This window comes from Lagopus muta, chromosome 2 (assembly GCF_023343835.1).
Source record: "Lagopus muta isolate bLagMut1 chromosome 2, bLagMut1 primary, whole genome shotgun sequence".
Lineage (NCBI taxonomy): Eukaryota > Metazoa > Chordata > Aves > Galliformes > Phasianidae > Lagopus > Lagopus muta.
In genome coordinates, this window is record NC_064434.1 from 109161407 (window position 1) to 109187806 (window position 26400).

Here is a 26400-nt window from a genome sequence, read left to right on the forward strand (position 1 = left end):
CCAAGGTTTTGACGGAGTTAGAGATGCAATCTTGAGAGCAGATGCAACACAATACAAGTTCGTATAATTCATACCATTCTTTAACTAGAGCGGACATTGTTTTTTAACCACCATTCGTAATGATCTCATGCTAATACATAGGACTGTGATGTCCAGTGGTTGGTGGATGGGCATCTTGTGTGTAGTCGACTGTAGAAGTAGAAGCATCTAGCCAAAGTGTATGACTAGCACTTGGGATAAAATAGTGTGCTTGCTAGAGCACAATGGCAGAGAAACAGCAGCAAGTCAGTAGGACTAATGGTCTAGTTAGTGTGCATACAAGGAGGGGAAGAGACCAAAGAAGGAACCTAGTAATATTTTTGATTGACTAGGTTGTTATTGTGTGGTCTTTTATACAGTGGTTTTAGGTTGTTTTTTTTTTTCTTTTTTTTTTTTTTTTCTTTCCAGTTACGGATACTTTTGTGGAATCTTTAGTTTTATCTTGGCTCAGCAAAGAGGTGATCAGGTTCTGCTATGTGTTAGCAACTTGGACCTGGAAACAGCAGCTCTTGACACTGCACTGTATTTTCCTTATTGTCCTGTTCTGACTTGCACTTCCATTCATAAGTTAGGGAAAGAGAAACTCTACAGCATCTCATTCAAGAGTAGACTTTCTTCTAGACTGTATTTAGAGTGCACTTCTAAAAACTGTTGCTTCTAGGAACATCTGTCTCTTGGAGCAACTGTTTGTGGCTTCCTTTTCCATCCTCCCCCCGCCCCCCCCCCCCTTTTTTTTTTCTTTAAATAAAGCTTCGTAAATTTACATACAAGTGGATTTTTCTGTTCCTTTGTGTTGAAGCAATTCAAAGGAGTGACATGCTGTAACTGAGTCTGATTTGATGTGTTGTACGCTTTCTCTCCTTTCCCTCATAGAATTTGAGTATGTGGATATGAAATTGTCATGGTTTTATGATCTCTGTTAGCAGTATTCCCCATCATCACATCGTGTAGTGCGCTGGGAATCTCAGATGTACTACAGCTCTGGTGACTTGATGTCACCAGACTAGCTCTCTTTGCTCTCTGGCAGATCAAACTAAGAACCTTGCTTTTCAGAAACTCTCTCATTTATTTGATTTATTAGCTTAAATCCTGATTAACTTGGTTGTTGTTTTTGTTTGTTTGTTTTTGGGGTTTTTTTTTGCTGTTATAATTAGTAAGCCAAGTTTGTTTTCCTCCTCAGATCATTACTGCTGTTATTGTTTCCCTTTCATTCCCTTTTCCTCCCTTTTTTCAACATTTTTCAAGCCCTGTGGGGCCTGCTGTTTCCCTATCGTGGATACAGATCTAGAGATAAGACTGTGACAGAAACGCTGGCAAGAGTTACTGCTATGAGGATTGTAATACTGTGATGTTTCCCACAGTAACATGCATTACCTTCTGCACTTCCCATTACCTTCTGAAAGTTAATCTTTAGCAATCGTTGCAATGAGATGTGATAATAGCATTTTCTCTTCTAGGTATAAGCAGCGAAAGATGAGTCGTGGTTTTTCAGAAAACAATAACTTTCCGTATGACAACAATCAAATGGTTTTGGATATGATCCTGTGTTCCCTACTTGGTGTTTCTCAGCCTATCAACTGGGACAGCGTGGCAAGGCTAGTTCCTGGATATACATCCAAAGAGGTGAATTTACTAATAAAGGAGTCTGTATACTTCAAGCAGTATATGATGAAGAAGATAGCTTCTTTGGGAGGGAGGAAAATTGAATTTAAGGGAGGGTGGGTTTTTGTTTTTTTGTTTTTTTTAAATTAATTTATAATCGGGAGAACTGAAAACTTTGAGCAGTAGATTGAAGAAAAAATCTGTTTGTACAGAACACTGAGTTTAAAAAGTACATTCTGCATTTTCTTTCACTAAGGCTGGTACAGAATACAAATTTTTGGAAAGTAGGAATTGAAATTGGAATAGCAAGTGAAAACTTATGATGTATTTAAATGTACCTGGCTAAGATTATTTTCATGGAAAGGGTGGCAGTACCTACTAACTTGTAGCTTGTGGGTTACGAATTTCTCATTGACATTGTAATTCTAAGTAAGAGTTCTTATTGTGAAGGAGTGCAGATGTCTTTCTTGCTTGGTCTTAGAAGATGGAAATCATAAAGTAAAGTAATAGGAATTATGAAGAAATTATGGCTACTTTTAATTAATGCTTTGATGCACAATGCTTTAGATGAAAAAAAAAAAAAAACAAAAAAAAACCAACCCAACTAGCTTCAAAAAGACAATTTAAGCACTCCCTTAATCTCCCTTTTGAAGATTAGGCTTAAAATTGTATGCCTTATGAAAATAAAGATTGGAACAGGTTTCATCATATGTATTTTTTTTTTCTGTTAGACTATGACCAAACTGTTCATGTGCACAAGGTAATACAAAATACAGTATCTGCCTCAATTTAGAATTATTAAAAATGTACCAAAAGCTACTGCTTCGTTGTCCTATCATTTTATCTTGTGACAGTGTGCAAAAAGGTTTGATGAACTAAAAAGCACTGGAAGTTCACCCGTTGACAACCAGTATAATCCCTTGATGGCTGCTGGTGAGAATCCTGTGGAAACTTTAGCTGTGTACATCAAATCCTCCTTGCTCGACACACAGACAGAGTTTCAGGACACTGCTATTGGGCAGGATTCCATTACTATAACTGGTATGTTTTAGTTGTTCTGAAATATATTGGCTTGGGGGTATAGTCAGTGTGTGCATGCTTTTCTGTCTTGAGTGGTAGGTCCACCCAGGAGTAGTCTTTGTCTTAGAAAGAGAAAAGTTAAGCATAATTAATAGTGTGTACTCGAAGTCTCTTTCAGTTAGTTTACGTTGAGGCAGTGGATATTTTCAATAGCTTGCCTTTCTGAAAGGTATTTTCTGTGGGAGCACATAAAAGATGGAATCACAGAATCCTTACAGTTGGAAGGGACCTTTAAAGGTTATCTAGCCCAACTCCCCCGCAGTGAACAGAGACGTGCACAGCTAGATCAGGTTACCCAGTCCCTGATCCATCCTTGCCTTGAAAGTCTCTAGGGACAGGACATCAACCCCATCTCTGTTATTCTATTATATATATATATGTGTGTGTGTGTGTGTGTGTGTGTATATGTGTGTATATATATATAATACAATATACTAATCTATCAATATATACGTATTATATATATTACATTATTATGTTATCTCACAGTATTTTTAATAATGTTCCAGTGCCTTACCACCTTCACTGTAAAAGACTTTTTCCTTATATCTAACCTAAATCTTCCCTCTTTAATCTTGAAGCCATTTCTGTCACCACAGACCCTGCTGAAGAATCTGTCCCCTTCTTTCCTGTAGGGTCCCCTTTAGATATTGAGAGGTCACCTTGCAGCCTTTCTTCTCCAGGCTGAACAGCCCCAGCTCTGTCAGCCTGTCCTTGTAGGAGAGTTGTTCTGTCCCTTGGATCGTTTTTGTGGCCCTCCTGGACATGGTCCAACAGGTCTATGTCTCTCTTGTTCTGAGGACTCCACATCTAGACTCAGTACTGCAGGTGAGGCCTCACCAGCACAGAGCAGAGAGGCAGGATCACCTTGCTCGCCACACTGCTTTTGATGCAGCCCAGGATATTTTTGGCTCTCTGGACTGAGGGTGCATTCGACCCCATTGTCAGTGTCGTTGATGGAAAAATTAAAGATTATCGGTCATCGCTGACCCCTGTGGGACCCACTGCTCATCACTGATCTCCATCCAGATATTGAGCCATTGACCACTACTCTCTGGACTCAATACTGCTGCCAGTTCTTCATCCATTGAACAGTCCATCCATCAAACCCTTTGGCTAAACCTTTCTATTTAGGATTTTTGGTAGAAGGAAGATTTATTTTGTTTTGAATCCCCAGTGGTGCATTGTTAACTCTGCGAACATTTGTGATCACAGTAAGCTGTGTTATTAAAATAACTTGAAAGCTCTGTGTAGAAAAGCTGCAAAGACCCTTGAGGTCAAACTCTCCCAGCAAAAGGCCCTTTTTAGTGCCTGCTATGGTACTTAACGGCAAGAAGGACAGGAAGGAGTTAAGAACATAGTCTGATTACTTTTTGATGCTGGATAGTTTTGCAGTGCCATACAATGTATCTTAGTCAATTATGTATCTCAGTAATATTTTGACAGAAGAGGATATCATTCATAATAGTTGTGCACTTATTGAAATATCTCATTAAGTATTTCTACTGTAATTAACTATATGATAGTTATTCTCTGGATTTCGGTGTGTTCTGAGATGTTTTAGATGTTTTCAGCATGTTGTAGAACCAGGCAAATGTGTTGCCGGAGAAACTTGCTTTGCTGGAGTAATGAGTGAACTATTTTTGTGTTGCAAGCTGAAAAACCGGTGAAGTATCAAATAAAACACTCTCTCTTATAATGTCTTTTAGCATTGGTTTCTGGTTTTTGTTTTTTTTTTCAGAAGAAATGCAGCTGTTTGACCTTCACTGGAGAACAAATGTTTTTATTATAGCTAATAGAGATGACATATGAAAACTATAAATAAAATACATAGACCAGGATTGCTTTTATCAGCTTTCAACTTTTTACTTGCTAAACACAGTACCTGGAACAAATTCTTGCACCTACAGGTGGCTGCTTAGAAGATTATTAGCTTTCCAATAGGTAGTTAACTCTGCTCATAGAGCTCTTTAGACATCTAGTGAATATTTTCTTTTTAACTGTTTATTATTAAGTATTAATGTAGTTAAGTACCCTAAAGTTTCCTAATCGAAAGATAATAGTAGCATGAGAGAGATTCTGTATTGCTTTGTCTACCACATTTTTTGTGACTGGAATAAATTATTTTTTGTTTATATATAACTTCTTAATATTAAGGTATTTTTTTCTCACACGTTTGTTGTGAATTCACTTTCTTAGTATTTGTGGAGTACTCATATATTTCAGAATTAAGGATTTGAGAAAAGTCCATTTGCAGATTGTTTTTTCATTTAATTACTTCCTTGTGTATTCACATATACATATTTATATGGACAAAAATCTTGGACCTGTTTGGATTTGCTTGTAGATGTGGGTAATAGCAAGTAAATTAATCAAACCAAATTCATTTTGAATTGGGTTTTGTTCTTGTTTGAGTGATAAAACATTGTTTACTACTTGCTAATTACAAGGCAGATTGCTGCCAAGTCCTTCTGAATGGCAGTAAACATATGGGACAGACTTGCCTAAGTTAGTAGCTTTCAAACTTTGAGCCATCTATAAGCTCTGAGAGAAGATAGGGAAGAAAAAACAAAGTAGAAACACATAGTGAAATTTAGTTAATCTGACTGTTGCATATTCTTGACAGCATTATTTCCTTTTCTTCATTAGATAACTTCACTGTGTCCAAAATAATTTCTTAATATTTATGGACAAAACTCTTCCATGTTTTTTTTCTCCACAGACCTTTCCTTTTAAAATATTCATCTTACCTTGTGTTCAAAATACTGACTTCTACCTTGGCAATATTTCTGCTAGCATGGGTCACATGCCTGCAGTTGAATGGCTACACCGAAGGCTGTGGCTGACTTTTCCAAGGTTCTCCTAGGGTCTGTCCTATAAATTTGCCACTTTATTGACTACCTTTCTTTGATTATGGCCTTACTGAGGCTTGGCTGTCCAAGATGGTAGGCTATATCTTTGGAGAAAGCTTTGTTCTCCATTTGATGTGATACCTAATTTTCCAGAAGGTATAACTGTTGCATTCTGAACTGCATAGAGCTTCGAAATCATTTGTTATCATTCTGCTGTTGTAATGTAGTCATGAGATAAGAAGAGCTATCTTAGTCCTCAGAATAGTTCGGCCTCCTCTATTACTTGAGAGGGAGAAGGTGCTTCTGGAACCATATGATCTTTAAGGTCCTGTCCAAACTAAGCTATCACAGTAGGAAAAGTTATCCAAAGTGTGAAGCTGGGGTATCTTAGCTCTTGATTTATTATTTATTTATTTATTTATTTATTATTGACTAGACCTGCTAGCCTTCAGTTTTTTGTACCTGTTACGTTGCCTGAGTGTGTTTGTGAGGAAAACATTTGAAATAGAACTCAGCTATGCTTGAAATAAGCTGCATAATGGAGTTCTAGGAAGAGAGAGATTTAATGCTCAGCTTTTTATGAGCATTGTTTTATCCTGTTGGTTGCTTTAATCCACGTATTTATGAAACCTACCAAAAACACATTTACAGAGACTTCTATGCTTTTGTTTGGAAGCAGCTTTTTTTCAGAGCTTTAAAAAAAAAATAAGTATGCATAAGAAGCATTGAGACAGGATTGATCTGAGTTCACAGCCAAGTGTCTGGGCATCCCAGCAATGCTGCTGATCTAGATTTCTGTTTCACAGTACTCAGAGGAGGGATTTGGATTATCTAGTAACCCCTGTGGTAGCACAGATCTATTGCTCTGTACTTAAACATTGTTCTGCAATGGAAGCTGTACTTACATTGGATTTCCAAGATACTGAAAAGCAGGTCAGGCATTTTTTATCTAATGCAGCCTTTTTCTCCTTACTCTTAAGGAAGGCCCAGCACAACCTCCACAAGGAATTGTTCATCAGAATCTGACAAAGGTCCTGTGCATAAGAGTGAAGAAAGCACTGATGAGAGCCAGGGGTAAGAAGGTCCTTGTGTATTTGTTATTTGGAAGATTATAATGATGACAGAAAGTTATCTAAAGTTCTGTTCTACTATCACAGTGAAAATAACTAGGAGCATCCTGGAAAGATCTATAAGAAATGTTGAAGCTTTCTCTGGCAGCAGAAATGTTAGGGATTGTCTTGAGAACTTATGTGCTGGGGGGTGACTTGTTTATGAATTTGTCCCCAGTGTTTGCCTGAAAATGATTGATCATTGCAGTGGTAAGAATAGGAAACAACCTGATTTTTAAAAAGCAGTAAATGAAGATTGATGCTGAATGACATTTATTCAAAAAATAGTTACGTTCTGTGAGCATGGGTTTGTCCTATTCATGGGACAGATGGAGAAGAAAACTGTAACTGAAAAATGCAAATGAACAATTTTACTACCCATTCAAATAGCCATTTTCCTTACTGTATGAGATGTTTAAGAGTAACATGTTTGAGTCATGCATAAGCATGGCCATCTTTTTCTGGAGGCAGCGTAGACTGATTCTAGCTTTTACCATAATAGTCACTTTAATATAAAATACAGCAGCTTTAGTTTTATCTGTGCATTTTTTCACTAAAATAAAGATGTGAGAACAAATAAACTCTTCATATAATTCAAGTAGCATCCTATAACAAACTAGAGACAAATTAGGGGAACTGAGCTCAAACTTTTTTCTGCTGATCCTGAACTTTTAAATGGCTCTGCTAAATGGATCACATGTCAGGGAACACGTTTCTGTTTTTCACCCAGTGTCTGACGGTACTTTCTATTAATAATTGATAACTGCAATTTGTATTCCATCTGTTAATAAAAGCAGTGACATCAGTATTGCAATGCGTGATCCAGATTTGGAAGTGAGGTCTTTTGAGTTTTAGCTTTCTAATTGGTCCTTACGTGTCTTACGGTCCTAATTTGTTTTGTGGCTTACTTTCCTTTTGAGGCCAAATATGGTGATACACGTGTGTGATGAAGCAAAAAACCTCAAAGAAGATTTTGTTTGTCCTCGAGATCTTTTGATTTCCGAAATGAAATACTTTGCTGAATATCTATCAGTGGATGCCCAGCGCTGGGAAGAAGTGGACATTTCAGTGCACTGTGACGTTCACATCTTTGACTGGTTGATAAGATATGTTAAAAGAAACACCAAAGATGGTGAACCTTATGAAATCCCCGCTTTAGGTAAAATAAAATATGTAGAGCATTTGTTACAGAATCATTTATCTTCCATTAGTGCAGACAATAATGTTTTTGCTGCAGTTCAGACACAGTCTCTTGTTTCTAACAAGTAGAACTTTTCAGTTATTAGAAAAATGTTGCAAAAGCAGCCCTTAATGCTGACACTTTTGAGGAAACATCCTGATGGCTGAAGTGGTGAAAAAGATCTGACGTGGTTTGGGATCTGATGGTTTTAATCAAGGCTCTTCAGACCTCTTCTGAAAAACAAAAACAGAGTGGGAGTCCTACAACAGAGATGATTGTTTGCTTAGGTTTTGTTTTCTTTCCCTTCTGCTTCCCAGTTGTACAGCTGCAGTATTTTTTAAAATTTCAATGCAGTCTGGTAAAACAGTAGAAGAACTTTTCCTGCATTAATTTTGGGCATGTTTTTAATATACAAACCTTTCATTAACATTTCTTAAGAACTATGAACAAAACTGGAATATTGTCACAATAAATGCAGTTACAGAGAGCAAAATCTCACCTGGATATGGTGGCTAGTGATGGAAGTTAATCTTTCTGTCTAATTGCTTAGTCACTGTATCCTTGTGATGCACTTTTTGCAGTCTTAGTAAATTGCAGTTATAGTTGTGTTCTGGCCACCTGGATGTTAAACAAAAATTTATTTCATAAGATGGTAAACATTCTACAAATTGGAAGAGGTAATAATGGGTTGATTGGTAGAAAACTCTTCACAGATAAATTCTAGCTATGCCAAGGGAGGGATGTGATATCACCAAAAGAATTCATGTAAAAAAAGGAAACTTTTTTGTTTGTTGTCTTTTAGAACCAGCAAATGTCATATCAATTCTCATTTCTTCTGAGTTTTTGAAGATGGATTCATTAGTAAGTATTAAGAAAGAAGGATTCTGTGCCTTAAGGATGCAAGTAAAATCCAAGTACCTGTGCTCTTGCTGTTGTATAAACAGATGATGAGAGATGCAGTAAGAGCATTTTGAGATTTTTGTCACCTTTCTCATTTAAAACACCTAATATTTGCAGAATCTCAGTGAGAACATAGAAATAACTTCTGCAAACTTTACAAATGTGGGAGTGGAGTTCTGGATTTCCCTTTTGATGGCTGATTGAAACAACATCAGAATCTGATTTACAATAAGACACTTCTGCAACTTACAGTCTGCTTCAGCTCTGTGTAATTTGTCTGTTGGCTTGTTTGTTAATACTTCTGTCAGGATCTGTCATTAAGGTGACCTACAATTAAATACATAGCAATTCTAGCTATTTAAATTGAGATCTAGGCAATACTATATATAATGCATACTATGGTTCTCCTTTGCAAGCAAGTGAAAGTTGTTACTGAAAATGAAACATCCGTAGAGATTTCTGTAGAAATCTTTAGGAGGAGATGCAAAAACTGACTCAGTCAAGTTAATTCATAGTCTCTTTAAGGTGAATCTGAGACTTGCTTTCAGTTTTTCAGGTGTAACTGAAATAGTTGTTTAAAATACTAGATGCTATAAAAAAAAAAGAAAGAAGAACCTGAAGTAATTAGTGCACTTCTGTTGAGATATCTTTGTTTAGAATTCCATATCTTATTTTTAACATTTCTGTTTTTCCTAGGTAGAAAAATGTATTCACTATTGTCATAAAAATATGAATGCCATTGTAGCCACGCCTTGTAACATGAATTGTATCAATGCTAATCTTGTTGCACATATTGCTGATCTCTTTACTCACAATGAACTGGAAGAGCTGAAGGACAAGAGAGATAAATTTAAAAGGTAACCTTTTGCTCTGAAATACACTGCTGAAGTGCCATAGTACTTTTGAATCATTTTTCCAGAATATCTATGACAGTATGAAGTTGGAGTGATATATGAGAGTATGTATCTGTGTGTGTGTGTGTATCTTTAACGCAGAATATGAAGAAGTGACTTCAGAGTTTAATATTAAAAATTCTGAGCAAAAGAAAAGAGTTTTTGTAGGAGACAAGCAAAAGAAAAGGCTGCTACTAGGAGTATGAAATGGATAAATTATTCATAAATTCTCACATGGAAGCCAGGATTAGGGTAAGGAGCCCTTTATCATATGGCATGGTCCTCAATTCTGTAATTTGGTTTCAGCATCCTGCAATCTCTCTTGTGGAAAATATAACTTAGGATGGCTGGAATCTTGAAGAGCTGTGATGGAGTATCTTTTCAGAAAGCATATGCTAAGGACTCTGGCCTAGTCACTGTCAAGAAAAGGGCCAATTATTGGAGGGCAGAGTGACAGACAAGCAAAATGGAAGTAAAAACTTATTTTAATCAGTAACAACTTTCAACTTTACATCTATCAGAACCGAAGTTAACTGTAGTTTTACAGTAAAGATCTTCTGTTCAGGGTAGATGCTGGTAGCTTAGATTGGCAAAAAAAAAAAAAAAAAAGACAAGAAAACTTAATAAAGGAAAAAAAATAAGGGATCTGTTTCCTCATATCTTCATAAAAATAAGAGATGACCAGAGCAGTTATTTAAACAGATTATTTTAAAGGAAAACCACATTAAAAGCTGGATTCTGAAAGAAACATGAAGACCTTTGCAAATCATCAGAATATGTCTCCCTGCATAAAAGAATTTTCAGGTTTTTTTTCTAATGAGTAATCTGTGTTGCTGTCACTAATAGTAAACTTTTCTGCAAGAAGATTGAGAGACTGTTTGATCCAGACTACATAAATCCAGATTCTCGAGGAAATGCAGCTACCTTATACAGGTGTGGTCTTACTTTCTTACTTTTGTTATTTCAATTGCAAGAACAGTACCTGCTATTTGAAGTCCTGCTCTTAAGCCAATATTTTATTTTATTTTTAAATATAGATGTTGTTTATGTAAGAAGCTGTTAACTAAAGAAACTGAAAGAAGAATTCCGTGTGTACCAGGAAAAATCAACATAGATCAACATGGGAATATTGTCTATGTTCATATAAGGTAGTGGGAAAAAAAAATGACTATATATATGTGTTATTTTGAGTGATTATGCAAAATACTGTATGTTTAGGATCAGATATTTGTGTTACAAAAGAAAGTCAAAGTTGCATGTAGAACAGACTAATTGTGGAATGCTGGATAGAATATTTAAGGTTGGAAAAGACCTCTAAGATCATCTAGTCCAGCCTGTGAAAGCAAAGAAATGCTGAAGATTATATTCTAGACTGGCTTTCTACTGTCCAATCAAATATTCAGCTTGCAAAAAGACTACCATAAATAAATGTTGCCAATTGTTTTCCTGGTGAAACAGCATTTATCAAAGGAGCTTCCAGGACCTGTTCTGTAAGTGTGCCTTGATTGTTTGGCACAATTATTTAACTCCATCTGTTTGAGCCTTCAGCTGGAGTCTCTTAATGAAGATCAGTGCATAATGAGCTAGAGTTTTCCTTCCCTCCATCTCCACATACGCTGTTTAAGTAAAATAATAGGAAATTAGTAGCAGGAGATCTTTCTCAACCTATCTATTTGTTTCTGAACAACCAAAATGTTTCACTGTCAGCTCTCTACATAACATATTCATTTAGTTTTATCTCCCATAAGTAATTTCAAGTTCCACCTAACAGTCTAAATAGTACCAAATTTGTGATCTTTATGCCCTGGCACATATTAGGATCTTTGGTAATTAGACTGTTAAAATTGCAGTACTTTACTTAAGTTGATCCTATGTAGTCACTCTGCAATTCCTAGCACACAGGTACAGTACAGATTTTAAAAGTTACTCAGAGGATTATTTAGATTCTAATTATTTGCCTTGTGGTACATGCAACTTATTTTCTATTAGAAATTCATCTACTGACCCTTAGATGAGTAAAGCTCACTACTGATAAACTCAAGCCTAAGATATAATAGAATCCCATCTTTAAGGTTTTAAAAATGGGTCCTCTAGTGGTACCTAGAGATAACATCCAGCTGGAAGTACTGCTTGCTTAGTCTTGGTTAGATGAGTGTATATATAACAAAAAATGTTTCTGGCCAGGACTTAAAACTGTGGGAAAACAATATCTGATCTTTCTGAAAATAACATGCCAGTGCTCGTTGTTTTTTCTTTTTAAACTATAATTTATATTTGTCATTGTATTACTGGGAAGGAGCAATGTCTATAATACACGCTATTTTTTAAGTCCAGAAGTCTCAGCTGCATTTTTTTTTTTAAATCTCCTATTTTCAAACTTTAATTCTTAACTGATTCCTCTCACATTGTGTATGCAAGAGTATTCTATGTCTTAAAATAGAATGGAAGTACTACATTTCTAGTGCACAACATTATTTAAAGGCAGAGAACCGCAATATCCTTGGGCTTGTTTGCACGTGCATGTTTTGACTTATTCTCCTCTATGTATTTAGTTTCTTCTGTTTTATGGTTTTCTTGATTTCTAAAAGGCTCAATATTTCTCTTAGCATACAGATTTGCTGTATGTAGCACTTGAGATGAAACAAGCTGTAATTTCTTGTTATTAGTAAGCTTAGGAGGTTGTGAAAGAACACAGGCATTTTTGTCATAATCTGAATGTAACGATTGTCCCACAGTGTGTCCTTCCTGTTCCAAACTCTTATGTAGAATTTTCACTAGTAGGCGTTTTGTTCTGCACCTTTTTTACCCCACCTTCCTGGTGGCTGAATCAAAACAGTTTTATTATCTGCGTGCAACCTGACACTGTACTTTTTCAGAGATAAAGCCTGGGAAGTCCATGAATACCTAATTGGCCTTCACGAAGAACTGAAATCTTGGCAGGATGTTTATTGGCGTCTCTGGGGGACTGTCAATTGGTTGACCTGCTCAAGATGTAACCAGGTGAGTACCTTTCCATTTTCACTTGTTTGTTAGTAACTTGTTTGTTGTGGGTGAGCTTTGAGACTGCGTCAGAGATTAAAACTGTTATTGCTTCCTTCTCTTTCACTAATTTTGTCACCAGATAGCAATCAGTGATTTTTGTTTTATTGCTGGGAGATGTGGTTACTTTATGGGAATTATAGATCCTGATTCATTACTTCAGAATACTACTTTTTCCCATCATTAGCTCTTTCCTTTTTGTTCTAGCCACTAAAAGCAAAATGACACTAAATTAGAATGTATATCCTCTGATTTCTCAGTTTCTACTGAGACATTCTATGGTAATAGAGTTTTTGCATTTCTGGGTGCATGACAATAAAGTTTGCACTACAAAGAATGTAGGTCCAAACTGACTTCTGAGGTCATCTCACCTCTCATTATGTCTCTTCTTACTCTTGTGCAGTCTTTCCTGTGTACTGAATTCTCTCATTGCCAGTACCATCCACAGCCAGTTCTTTATCCAGGTGTAGCAAGTGCTCTGGGGTCAACTGGGACAGGAGTATATCCATGTTGCAACCAAAAAGTACTTCGATTTGATCCTACTACCCTCCCAAAGGTACGTCAGTACTGGCTCACTTTTTAAAGAACACAAGAGAGTAATGTCTGAAAGACATTTTTATTTTCCAGTGCAATAACAGCGTGCGTAGTGCAAGTCATCAGTGCAAGCAAGGGGTACCATCTATTCTGTCTCCGTACAGTTTGACAATGTTTAATGCTAAAATTGGTAGTGAAACTGTTCTCTAAATATTGTTAGCCCTATCTAAACAGTACAGTGCTTCTCAGAATCTCTTCTATAATTTTCTCTTAACTTCAGCAAGAACACAATTGGTATCATCTATAGAATCAAAAGACCATCTGTATGGTTTACACCATGAGAAAACTTCTGAGTTTTCAGATAAGATGTTTCTAGAAAGCTGAATTTTCGTTACTGTAATTCCCAAATATTGCCATTTATTCATTTTTATGTTGTATGTATATTGCAGGGCTGTAAGGTGAGAGATCACGTGACTAGTTTACCTTCTGGAAATGAAGATGGGGATTCTTTGCCATCTCAGACCACTAAAATATTGAATGATCTGCTCCATCACAGAGATGTTATTGTTGTTCCTTTTACTAAGGATGAGAATAGGTAAGGGTGTTGTATTGTTACTGAAATAACTTCGTCTTGAAAGCTTAACGTGTTCATGGTACACTTGAGTAAGTTTCTCTCTTTTTAAATGAGTGACACGGTGCTTGGTAAAGGTGACTTTATTTGGAAAAGGAAGAACAAATACTGTTGCTTTTTACATTCACCCTCCTTCACCATTCATTCCTCTACTTATTTGCATTTTAATGGATTGTTATCAAAATGTTACGTGGCTTACTTGGAGGTTTTTTTCTTTTGGTACATAATGAGTAAAAACAGATTGATTCCAAATTGTGAAATGGAAAAAAAAAATGTTATTTTTGTCCCACATCTTTCCCTAAGTGACTCTGGTATTGGTCTTTGTGATGAAAAAGGCATTGAATGTGATGTGCTCGTAGAACCAAATACACCGTGGGGCCCCAAAACTGGAGAAATCAATGCTGTGAGTGACTGCTGATATTATTTCCCCTTTTTACTGATAATGAAGAATCCTACAAGAGTACTTTGAAGGATTCATTAGACAACTTTAAGTACGTTGCAGGAGGAAGAGATGCAGTACTGAGCATTGCAGAGTGGCATTGGCTTGTGGATGTATAAAATGCCTATTTGGCAAAAAGGCAAAACCTTTACCTGCGTTACCAGAAATATTTCTGTAAAGCAGAAGTAATTATCCTATGTAACAGCCCTTTTATAATCTGATTGTATTTGAGGAACCAGTCATATACCTCACATGATAGACGTTATTTAAATATTTGCCACCTTCGTTTATTGCAGAGGTATCTGAGTATGTCCACGTGGCTTTTATAAACTCATAAACTAGCAGTAATCTGAGATTTTTGTTTGTTTGTTTCAAAAATGTGAATGATCTTACCTTCCAGAAATATAATTCCATTTGTTGTCATGCTGATGTCAGATCAATAGAGATGTTTTCTAAGCCAAGTTTAAGTAGATTGTATATCTCTTGAGTTGAAGAGGCCTTTCATGCCAAGATAAGGTTTTGAAGATCTGCACTCATTGTAGAACTTCTGGTAACTCAGCAGTCTTTATTGTAGCATAATGCTGAGTGTGAAACCTTTATATGGTGTCACTAACTTTCCAGCAACAAATGCAGGAAGCTATTAAATCTTAACTCCATACCATTGTGACGCAGGACTGTCCTTTCAGCTCCAGACTATTTATTTTTGTTACAATGACCTGTAAATATTTTTAATGCAAAGTTTAGCAAATGGAAATGTGACTCTAAATTGACTGCATTTAATTGATTAGTTGTTCACAACCTGTTTGCCTAATTTATCATTTCATGAAAATCAAAAGTAAAAGTAAGTAAAAAATGCGAGTAGGTCTTCTAGGAGTTATCAGTGTAGATTGTTGTATGTTAGCATTCCAATCCTGTTTTTAGGATTCCACTTACTTTTTTCTCTTCTAATAATTGCTGTTAATTTTTATGTCTCTCCGTTTCTTCCTCTTATTCATTAGTTTCTTTCTCTGAAGAACTGGACTTTACAACTGGTCAGTAAAACGTTTTGTTCATGTTTGCTCTAGTTAACCTTGATCTTTTTTTTGTCTTGTTTTCTGAGTAATTTAGACAGAAGTTCATCTGCTTTTACATTGTGGAGGTTGCATTGTAGCAAAATTTTCTTACGAGGAGCTATGAAGTGTGTGTGAAGTGCTAATTTGGTCTGAATAGAAATAAAAATGTCCTTTAAAATACTTTTACAAATGACAACAAACAACAGACCAGCAATGCACACGTGTTCCTCGTAGTTCACTAGGCTGACAGTAATGCAGATCTTAAAAACAAATTTTTGATTGCCTGTCTCTCTCATGGCTTGTCAGAGATGCTTCAGCTTGATGCTGCTTTGTTACAAAAAATCTTCTATCAGAGTTGAATGACTAGCCAAATACAGAAGGTGTGTAGTTGCTCTTCCAGCCGTATAGCACTGGTCATAGTGAGTCGTGTCTATTTTGATACGCAAATGCTTGAGAAATAGCAGTTTACTTCTGTCACTCTTGATGATCTGTTCTGCAGTCTCATGTTCCTGTTGTCCTGCAATAATCTTTTTGAATTTGCAGGTCATGTCAGCCCTTGTTGTTTCTCATGCGTTACTAGGCAATCGTGATCACTTAAAAATGTGTGTTTATTTCCAAACAATGTGAACATCACATTCCTTAATATATTTCTTATACTGTACTGATACTAGTACCTCTTGCCATTGTGGTGCCATCTCTTGCAGTATTGGAGTCAGTGATTTGTTATGATGTGCAGAGATGTTTTAAGAAATAGTAAATAAATAGATGTGTGCTCTGCGTTACTTGATTACTGCTGAGACAGCAGTATCACACAGTTAGCAATATAGAGCAAATCTTGGGAGAGCCCTCCCTCAGTAAACCCTGTAGTTTGTTCTATGATTTACGTGGCTAGCTCAAAGTTTTGCTGTTGAAACTTGAACTTTCTTATTTTTCTTAATATGTTAATTAATATTTCCAGCAATATGATGAATGATAAATGTGGATTCATACAATAATACGGGCTGGAAGGGATCTCTGGTAGTCATCTCAGATATTTCCTCCCACTCTTAAAGTTAAATTCAACTTCAAAGTTCAACACTTTACTCATATCCAGACAAATCTTTGGTTTCTCTGAAGATAGAGAGACCACAGCCTCTCTGGGCAACCTGCTATGATGTTTTATTGTCTGGAAGAAATCTAGATACAGGTTTTTGCCAAAACACAAAGATTTGAAATTACTTTCTTAACATTTGAGAACAGTTAAGAAAGTTAGGTTTTCAGACTTAGCTTCTCACACACATTAGTGAGTTACCTCACTAAGATGTGAAGCAAGATTTGAAGGCAACTCACTTGGGACAGATTTAGTGAACTACTGAGTAGGAATCAAGCCTCACACAACATGTGGCATTCTGCTTCTGTCAATTAGAAACAGCAGTCATTGTTATCTGAAGAAGAGGAGTATACCACTGGTTCTGAAGTCACTGAGGATGAAGTGGGGGATGAAGAAGAAGTATGCAGGAAACCAGGTACAACAGTACAAAGGTATTGTAGTTGTCCTCCACGGAATATAAAGATAAAGACTCAAGGTAGTAGATTTCTTCTGTAAGAAAGCTTTAGATGTTAGGAAATACTTCTTTAATTTCCATTTTATTTCCACAGTTTTCTTTGTGTAGCTACAAATTAATACCCAGTTGCTTAGGGTCATGCAAAAACATTGGCAAAAGCAAAGTGGCAACTGTTCTCATCCAGGATGTCCTCAAAGTTGATTCAGAGCTTATTTTGTAGGACAGATTGTCAAAGGACTTGACGTTTTTTCCTAGGTAAATTTTAGAAGAAAAAAATGTAGTGACTACATGATTGATAGACGTGGCTGGAATTGTGTCTGCACTGAAAATTAGCTGTATATTCTAAAATTATTTTTGTGTTTCTTTTCTTGTTATACTGGAAAGTTGAGGAATGTGCAAAGCAAAAGGCCACCTCTCCTGTACATACTAGTAACATTTGAACTCGAGCACTTTGGTTTTTGATACTTTGAAGGGATTCTTTTTTTATCTTAATGCAAATTTAGTTTTTTTTTAAGTGCCAACTTTTTTGCAGCCTGACTTTAAACTTACTTGATCTGATATCCTTCAGATTGTCGATGCAAGCAATATGGTCAGAGATGTAGGTTGTATGTGCTCTTGATTTTAAATTTACAATCTAAAATTGAAAGCGTGGTTGTGTCATCATCTTATATTTTAAATGTGTATTAGAGTTAATGTATGCTTCTACTGGAAAAGAGTAACCCATGTGTTTTAACTTGCCTGCAATACTAACAAATTAAAAACAAATTGTTCATTTAATTTTTACTGTAAAGGAATAGGGGAGGAAAATCCTTTTGTAGCTATGTAGTTGTAAAATTCAGAGTATCTGTGATTGTGTCAGTCAGTAGATATTTCTTCAATTTGCAGGGAGAAAGGAGAAACTAAAGAAGTTCTATAAACACCCTAAGAAAGGGGCTTCTTCACCTAGTATTCAGAAAAAGGAGAAGCCATCTGACAAGGTAAAACCAGAGCTGTGAACACAGCCTGTGCTGTGAGAACGTTTTTTTTTTTATGTTTTAAGATCATGTCTTACTTAATATATTTTTATTTATTTTATAGCCAGGTTCCCGGGATGCATCTCCGTTCACGTAAGTAATTTTCAAAGTCCTTGATAACAGGTGGTAGTATATCCTTTCTCGCAAATGGTTACTGACAACACTGCATGTATCTTTCTTTTTTAATCAGTGTAAGCGTGCAGCAGAACAAATGGGATGCCTCCAGGTCACTGAGATTCAACCAAGATGCTCAAAGAGAAGACGGTCTGTTCTTGCATGATCTAGCTGTTATGTTAATGCTATACAAAGAAAATCATTATTTCACATTTAAAATGGCTATTTTTTTTTAAATACAGCAATTCACAGCATTGTAAACAATGAAGAAAACAACAATAAAGAAAAAACTTCATTTTATCTGAGATAAAACTCAAGCTAAATTGTAGTGCTCATATGTAGGAAAACAGATTTCAGCTACTTGTTAGTAATCAGCTTTATCCAAGCCATACAGCAATTTCAGATTCTTCAAAAAAATAACAATAAATAAATAAATAAAATATCTGTGTAGATAGATATATACATAGCTGGGAGCTCCTGAAAATATTAGTTCAGAATTTGATTGGCATTTATTAGCAATCTCATCTATTCTACAGGACTCAAAAACCTGTGTCAGGAAGATGGAAAGAAAACTTATTGTAAACTACATTATAGTCTTGCATACAGGCTGAAAAAGAAATGGGCATCTTTGGACCCTCAGACTAAGAAAATATTTGGAAGGAATTCCAAGTTTACAGAAAAAAATATTCCGTTCAAATTGTGTTAGCATCATTTACATTCTGTATTTGGAAAGTCTGCACATAACCTGCAGAGATTCTAATTCTGTCCTCTGATGATTATACAAGTAAGCAAAGATTTTTTTCTCGCATCCTTGTGTTATTTATCGCCTGGATGTATAAAAAGTGATACATGCATTTACTTTTATCTTCTTCCCTGTCTTCAGAATTCTAATATTCAGAATTATATTAATTCATACAGCTTTTTATATCTTTGAGATTTCTATCTGTTTTTACTGTTTTGAAAGTCTTTTCCTCAAAACTGTTTCCGTATATTTTTTTTATCTCAGTGTAATTCCTCAGGCTGATTCTGCTCTCTGCCCAGAATGCTGTGAAGCCAGATTATTCATCAGAATACATTGTTGTTCAAGACTTCTATATGAGCTGAGAAACAAAAAATTACTTCTTGCAAATAGGATGCAACTAAAGTGTGTTTTGTGTATCGATCTCTTTGTACTCGGTAGCATGAAAAACCTCTGTTCTAAAATAGTGTTTTTTTCTGGCAGACCAGAGGAGAATGTCTGAGATTACAGGACACTTGATAAAAATCAGACTGGGAGACTTTGGTCGAATCAAGTCAAGAGAGAGCAAAGAAGTAAGACTGTCATAACGTAGTGATTATCGAATTGAAGCAGGCCTTTGTAACAAATGTGTAACACAAGTGAAAACAGCATGCTTTCAATTACTTACAAAGAATTGAGTTTAATCTTCATTTCCTTCTGAGCATGCTTTTTATTTTTTTATTTTTTTGTAAAGGAGTTAAATAACAATTATTGAAGTTCACTGCCTTTAAAAATTAAACATGGAAAATAGGATGGTTTAAAAACATTTCAGTACTGGGTTGTGCTAATGAAAAGAAAGTATGCTATAGGTTCTCCTGAATATTAATTATTTTCGTGAAAGGACACCAATTAGATTGGAATAATGTCACAACTTGTGTTTTTTGGGGTTTTGTTTTGTTTTGGTTTTTTTTGCATTTCAGTATGCGGGAGGTATTTATTCGAGACTTGAAGCTCAAATAAAGGCCTCAGCACAGGTCAGTGCACGACAAATCAGCACTGAGAAGAATGCCAGGTAAGACAAAATGAAAAAGCAGGATATGAATTTCTGGGAGGGCTGGGGGTGGACACTGTTTTAATTTAAGTATGCTTCATTTCATACACTTTCTTGCATCAATATCTCTCCTAGCAGGCTAAATATATATGATGTGAAAGCTTCCTTTGTAAAATTATGTGGCCAGCAGGTGAGTCTCTAGATGCTGACAAACTTTTAAGAATACACTGGGTGCTTCAAATACCTTGTGGATGTTCAAAGCATGCATGTGACTACTACTGCAGAATTAATGATTTCATAAAAAGTTATTTGACATAACAATTCTTTGAATTGTTGGATTCATTGCATACCTTTGTATGAATGTACAGTTTATGGCTGCAGGTACATTGACAGAAATGCAGCTTTCTCAATACAGTCGTGAGATTTCCTTTCTTTTTTTCTCAGATTACACTTTAGCCTGAAAGTAGTTTCTAACAGGTACTAAACCAGAGAGCTGACTCTGTAATAAGTAAAGCATTCTAGATATGATAACCTGCATATGTTTTTTCTGTGCTCTTAATCCAGGTCAAAATCCCGTTTTGGTCAAGGTCGTCCAACATAAAGACTCATGAAAAAATTGTAGCCAGAATGCATTACTACTTCCTGAAATTGTATGGCACTCTTGATATATGGAGAATATGCATCTCCAAAAGCCTTGACTTGATAAGCAATCACTTATGTCTTTAAGCCTTGTACATTATTGTGTATGATAAATGAACATAAGTCCAATAAGGTCTGTACTTATTTTAATTGTAAATATACTATTTCTTAAATTTAAGTTTAGTTGCTTTTTGGGCTGTTGTTTTGAGACGCATAGAAAATATTTTATAAACCTGTGCAGTTAACTTATTCAACTAACTTTCTATAGGGGAAGACATAAATATGCCTTCCAGTATGAGAGATACTGGAAATGAAAAAGCAAGACTACTGAATTCTGAATGCATTCAGCAATGTTAACATAAGTCACGTGGAATGTATGTATATGTTATGTTGTATTTGATAGGACATTTTAGGCCTGTCCTCTAGGGATTTGCATTTGAAGTCAGTGACAGTACAATAGCTGTGAATTAGACTAGTTAATGCGGAGTTTTAATGCAGTTCTGAGGCTTCCTTCCATACGTCTACACAGCTCACATTCATGTGAAGGTGGCTAACAGATGGAAGCTAGACCTTAAGAGATTATTTAAGTGCCTCACTGATTCAGATCTTGCATGTGAAACACTGAATTTACCTGTAAGTGAAGTTCACACTTACTCCCATACCATATCTGTTTCCTCTTGCATGGTACCGCGTTTGGTTCCCTTCTAATGCCCAGGCACAGCTGTTCCAACTCCCAATGCCATACCACTAAATTACTGAGAGGATATGCTATTAATTAGGCATCTTTCAGTTGAAAGGCATCATTATGAAGAGTTGTCCATATACATGTTTCAGGTCTAATTTTTTTTTCTGAAACCTGCCTTAATAGTACTGTTTAGAAGGCACTTTCAAATTCTGTAATTGGAACAACAGAATACAAGTCTGTGTGTATGTAAAATCCAGGGCTACCAAAATGAACTAATTTGCCTAGAAAATAGTTCATGTGTTAGCAAAGAGGATGGCAGTAACAGTGGCTGAATTCCAGTAAACATATTCTGACCTTTTTGAGACAAGTAGTAAGAGCACTCAGGGAAAGTTTGTTCTGGATCAGAGCTGCAAAATGTGAATTTGGAGTTAAGTCTGCAAGATAGTGGGAAGTGGGGCACAGAGTTCAGGCTGGAACAAGGAGAGGGAGAACGTGACTGTAATCATTCTTCTCTCCATTCAGGCTTTTTTGTGTGTTTTGTGGGTTTTCAGCGGGCATTAGAAGATTGGGATACCAGTGCTTGAAAATACTGCTTTCCAGATGGAAGATTTTTTATTAAAATTTAAAATGAGTAAATTCTGTTTATTTCTGTATTTTTTCCAATGCAAATTCAGAGCACAATAAAACTAACAGGCAAAGCTGTGGATTTCACTGGCTTTGATTTTTGGGCAGGAACCTTTGCAGGTGTGCTCCAATCTGTATTAAATAAACAAGGCCTTGTTAATGTGCTGTGTCTGTTTGCGAGTAGTAAAGCAGCTTTAAACACCTGTAGTGAACACTGGAAGAGTGTGTATATGTATGCTTATTTTTCTTAGAACAGCTAACCAAAAATAGAGGGAATATGCTGCTGGTTTTGTTGCATAGGGAAAATGCTGGTTTTATGTGCCAATGTTGTTACATTTTTTCAAAAGTATTTTGAGCATATAACAACAACATGCATTGTGTGCAGCCCTTTTTCCCTGCTTGCCAACCACATTGTTTTTGTTTTGTTTTGTTTTTAATTTTGTATTAATTTTGAAATTGTCTTGGTTTAATGGAAATAAAAGTAATTAATTTAAGAGATGTGTGGGTATTCTATGGATACTTGTAAGAAGTGCATAAATATTGCAACTTTGGTCATGCTTGTGTGTTTTTGATTAGTTGCAGCATCATGATACGGATGGTTTATCTGTAAAGAGAAGGATATAATTGAAGGCTGAGCTATCCCAAATATACCTGAAAATACTTATCTGCATTTAGTTTTTGGCTCTGGAGCAACCTGCCCTGTAGATTGCTTAAGTGAGCAAAATGTCGGATTGAGCTATGCTTAAAAACATCCTTAATTTTGCATCCCACTGCTGCAGTCCTGATCATACTATTTAAATAGTCTGATAGATCCATGAATTAGGATTATTTTCCATTATTTGTTTGTAGAAATTGCGAGATGTAGATCCATTTTATGTGCAGTTGGTATATAGGAAAGAATACAGCATGTCACATACATGTGTGTTTGAACTTGCTTGCTGTTCTGTGGAGCTGTGCCTGTTTGCTTAATGTCTCAAAATGTTGGGGAAAGGGACAGAATATTCATTTTAGCCACAGAGATGGCTTCGGAACAAAAAAGATGTAGAAGAAGAGAAACATGAATGTACAGTTATCCCTGTAAGCAATCTCAAAACCTGAATAGTATGAGCATGTTTTACATGATAAAGTTGAAACATGAATATTTGAGTAATTGCTTGGATCTTTATTAGTATTACCTATGAGTATAAAATTACAAGAGATTCTTGCACGGACACATCATTTTCCAGTGTAGATAAGCACAGTTTCAGGGGTCTCATCAGAATACACTTTAAAATGGCAGGTATTATGTTCAGTGTTATAGAATCACAGAATGGCCTGGGTTACAAAAGACCACAATGCTCATCCAGTTCCAACCCCCTGCTATGTGCAGGTCACCAACCAGCAGCCCAGGCTGCCCAGAGCCACATCCAGCCTGGCCTTGAATGCCTGCAGGGATGGGGCATCCACAGCCTCCTTGGGCAACCTGTTCCAGTGCCTCACCACCGTCTGGGTGAAAAACTTCCTCCTAATATCCAACCTAAACCTCCCCTGTCTTAGTTTAAAACCATTCCCCTTGTCCTATCACTATCTTCCTCCATACACAGATGTACACCCTCTTGTTTATAAGCTTTGTTGAGACAAATGCCTTGAGCTTTGACAGTATAACTCACAAATAAGCCCTTGTTTTTCCCTTACAGCACGTGCACCAACATCAACAGTTTGCCATTCATTTCCATTTTGTTGAGCCCATACTCTATGTTCTAATGGACAGAGTGTAGCCCCACTGTGAATAAATCTCAACACAACGATTGGGTATATGGTATATACTGAAGCATTGCATATCGTTCGGACAAAGGCTGCAGCATGGTTTTTAACAGGATCATGAGTAAAACACCATAGATGCCACCAGGATTGAAATTCTCTTTCAAATTTATTTGTGTTACGCAAATCACCTTTTGAATTTCAGTGTGCGAAGTACCTCCTTCACCTTCTCTTACAATTGCTGCTACTGTAGATTGCATCCATATTTGAGCTTGGATATAACTAAGAGCTAGATAAACATTTCCTTGGATTATGGCAAGTGAATCTACAATTAATTGTTGGTCTTTCATATGAGTCCTCTCCCTTTGAGGTAATAGATAAGAGCCTCTGGTTGGTTCCCAGTGCTGATAGGGAAGACTGCAAGCGGTGCTGTAATGCATGCAGGTCACTTGTTGGTGTACTTTACTTATGAGCATTTCAGTATCTGTACTACTTACTGCTCCTAGTCCTGCTCCTGTTATGCCAGTCACACACTCATTTAGTCAGGGGAAGTGCTCACCTGTGTAGCCACGTTAGCCATGCTGCACAGGATACATTTAGAAATGGTGAGCAGGTTGGTTTGATTGCTGCGATACTAGTTTTCATCAACAACTTGACCTTTTAAGAGACCAGGATGGATTAAACAGTATCCATTGTTAACCTGTATTTCTGCTTGCATGTTTCAATCTCATAATGCTGTGAGGACAAAGCCTTTTCCCCATCCTCTACTACTCAGTAGTGGGGTGACTGGGAGGAGTCAGTGTAGGCAGGGTGCTTTTTCTGTGTTTGATAACGATTAAATTTAAGTGATCATCCCAGACCACTGCTAGCCAGAGACAAGCTACATTAACAGGTTGCATTAAAGTAAAGTGGTACTAACAGTCCCACCTTTCTGTGGGACTGTTACTTTTCTACCTCTTGCTCCTGTTTTGACATCAATCACAGAGATTTGAGATACTTTCTCATGGTTGCACCCATTGTTCACCAACATCCTATCTTTAGTTCTTGCATTTCCCAGGAGCTGGGGAGTCACGTATTCAGAGCATGTGCCAGCTACATTCATTTTTAAAGCATATTTCATTTCAAGCCTGTGTTATAATTAGAATTTGGTTCCATCCTTTGGAACACCTGACACAGGAATGGGACTACAGCTACCCAATATGCACAAAAGGATCAGCATAAGTGATTACAAATATCAATCCAAAGATGTCTGCCCAGAATAGTGGCATTGACAATGCCACAGACATCCTAGAAAAAGGAACAAGGTAAGAAGGGAACTTGTGGGGTACAGTGGTAGAATCAGCATTTGTTAGCATATGAAAAACAAAAGAGAGAGAACTTCCTGGTCCCAGAGGAACCAAGGGTAGAGTATAGGTGAAATCCAGCAGCTTAATTTTGTACATTTTCCTCAATGATCTCAAGCCTTCCAGTTTATTTGTGCAGAGGTTCAGTGAGGGTCAAAGGGACAGGCCTGATGTTGGGCTGTTTAATGAATACTGGTTGGCCCGAGGAGTAGCTGTGTTCTGTTACATGAACTCTCAAACGTAGTTACAGGCAAAAGTAAAGTGACATTGGGATAGAAGGCATTAAAACTGGGACACTCACGTACCCCTCAGTGGTCATTGACTATTGCAGCAGCCTCAGACAGTCAGGAAGCCCAACTGTGTAGGCCAGAGACTATTTCTGCTTAGACTTGTTAATGTTGTTTGCCTTCAGATTTATGAAAAGGACCAATATAATCAGCCTGCCACATCTCCCATAGGTGCTTTCCTTCCCTTAAGTGGAGAAGGGCTTCCTGTAAGGGATGTTTGTCTGAGCAGGTGCAGCACAGTTCACAAGCAGAAATGCAAGTGTGACATTTCTCCCTGCTAACGGACCAGCCTTGAGCTTGGCCCTCCCAATGCAGATTGTGAGCACTGCTATGCCCCCTTTCCACAAGTCTCTCCTAGTTGTCACCATCTGGTTCTCTGTCTCGAGGGGGAAATCCTGGCTAGTTTGTCTGCCATATTGTTTCAGTGACTCGCTGGAATCCTGTCATCTGGGCGGGATGTGACTCACACACAGAAAATAGACCGTGTTTGGCAATAGCAAGAATCTCTTGCCATTTATCCTTCTGCCCTATGAGGGTACAGTTAACTTTCCAATCGTTTTGCTCCCAGAAAGGGAACTACACTGTGCAAACTTGAGGACAGCATACCAACCAGTATAAATTTGCACGTGTTCAGTGGACTCTGATTCATGCTGGAATGCACTCCCTGACCTGAGCACTCCCCTATCCCTTAGTGACGTTAATGAAATTGATCCTTATCTCTAGGACCATAGCATGATATTTTCATACTTTTCCTTTGTGTTGGGCAGATGTGTCTGTGAACCAGACATTACTAATAATCATCTTTGTCATCTCCATGCTTATACTCAGTTTTTATCAGAAGGTGTGGAGGGGTCACTGAGTTTTCTAACTTCTTTATTTGGACTCTCACATTATCCAGGCTTTCTTTTGGATCCCTGGGGAATGGAATCTCATTTATCAACTGTTTTCTAAGGGCTCATTAGAAGAGGACTGCTGAATGTTTTCCTTCCTCTAACTGCCCCCTAAGATCTTCTGCCTACAAACTTCTGTCGATCTTGAAGGTTTTCAACCAACTTTTCCAGCTATTGAATAATTTGAGTTTGTTGTTCACAGAATTGTATGGCAGCAGTAAGGGCAGCTCCTGGAATGATTTATTTTTCCATTCCCCTCCATCATATGGGCATCGTTGTGGAGGGAATTCATATGATCTGAGACTCCTTCTAAGTTGGACCAAATATTCTGTGCCCACTCCATCCCCACAGCTCTGACACCATGTTTTTCTGAGAGGCCAAGGAGAATATTCTCGCTCTCAT

At 36.9% G+C, this 26400-nt stretch overlaps 1 protein-coding gene across 4 annotated transcripts in view; it reads left to right on the forward strand.

Moving 5' to 3' along the window:
- The window catches only part of SANBR (SANT and BTB domain regulator of CSR), a 29095-nt gene that overhangs the window by 2526 nt on the left and 169 nt on the right, over positions 1-26400 (forward strand). The window contains exons 2-21 of one of the 4 annotated variants that reach the window (XM_048935801.1): positions 1497-1662; positions 2496-2682; positions 6554-6647; positions 7603-7841; positions 8665-8723; positions 9459-9619; positions 10502-10588; positions 10693-10803; positions 12532-12655; positions 13098-13250; positions 13678-13823; positions 14163-14262; positions 15297-15329; positions 16756-16855; positions 17780-17871; positions 17972-18000; positions 18098-18171; positions 19244-19332; positions 19720-19811; positions 20355-26398. In XM_048935801.1, coding sequence (XP_048791758.1) covers positions 1513-1662; positions 2496-2682; positions 6554-6647; positions 7603-7841; positions 8665-8723; positions 9459-9619; positions 10502-10588; positions 10693-10803; positions 12532-12655; positions 13098-13250; positions 13678-13823; positions 14163-14262; positions 15297-15329; positions 16756-16855; positions 17780-17871; positions 17972-18000; positions 18098-18171; positions 19244-19332; positions 19720-19811; positions 20355-20391 — 2157 coding nt within the window. In that variant the 5' untranslated portion in view covers positions 1497-1512 and the 3' untranslated portion in view covers positions 20392-26398. Of the gene's footprint in view, positions 1-1496; positions 1663-2495; positions 2683-6553; positions 6648-7602; positions 7842-8664; positions 8724-9458; positions 9620-10501; positions 10589-10692; positions 10804-12531; positions 12656-13097; positions 13251-13677; positions 13824-14162; positions 14263-15296; positions 15330-16755; positions 16872-17779; positions 17872-17971; positions 18001-18097; positions 18256-19243; positions 19333-19719; positions 19812-20354; positions 26399-26400 lie in introns of those variants that run through there. The other 3 variants (XM_048935802.1, XM_048935803.1, XR_007375000.1) reach the window with 3 other exon arrangements.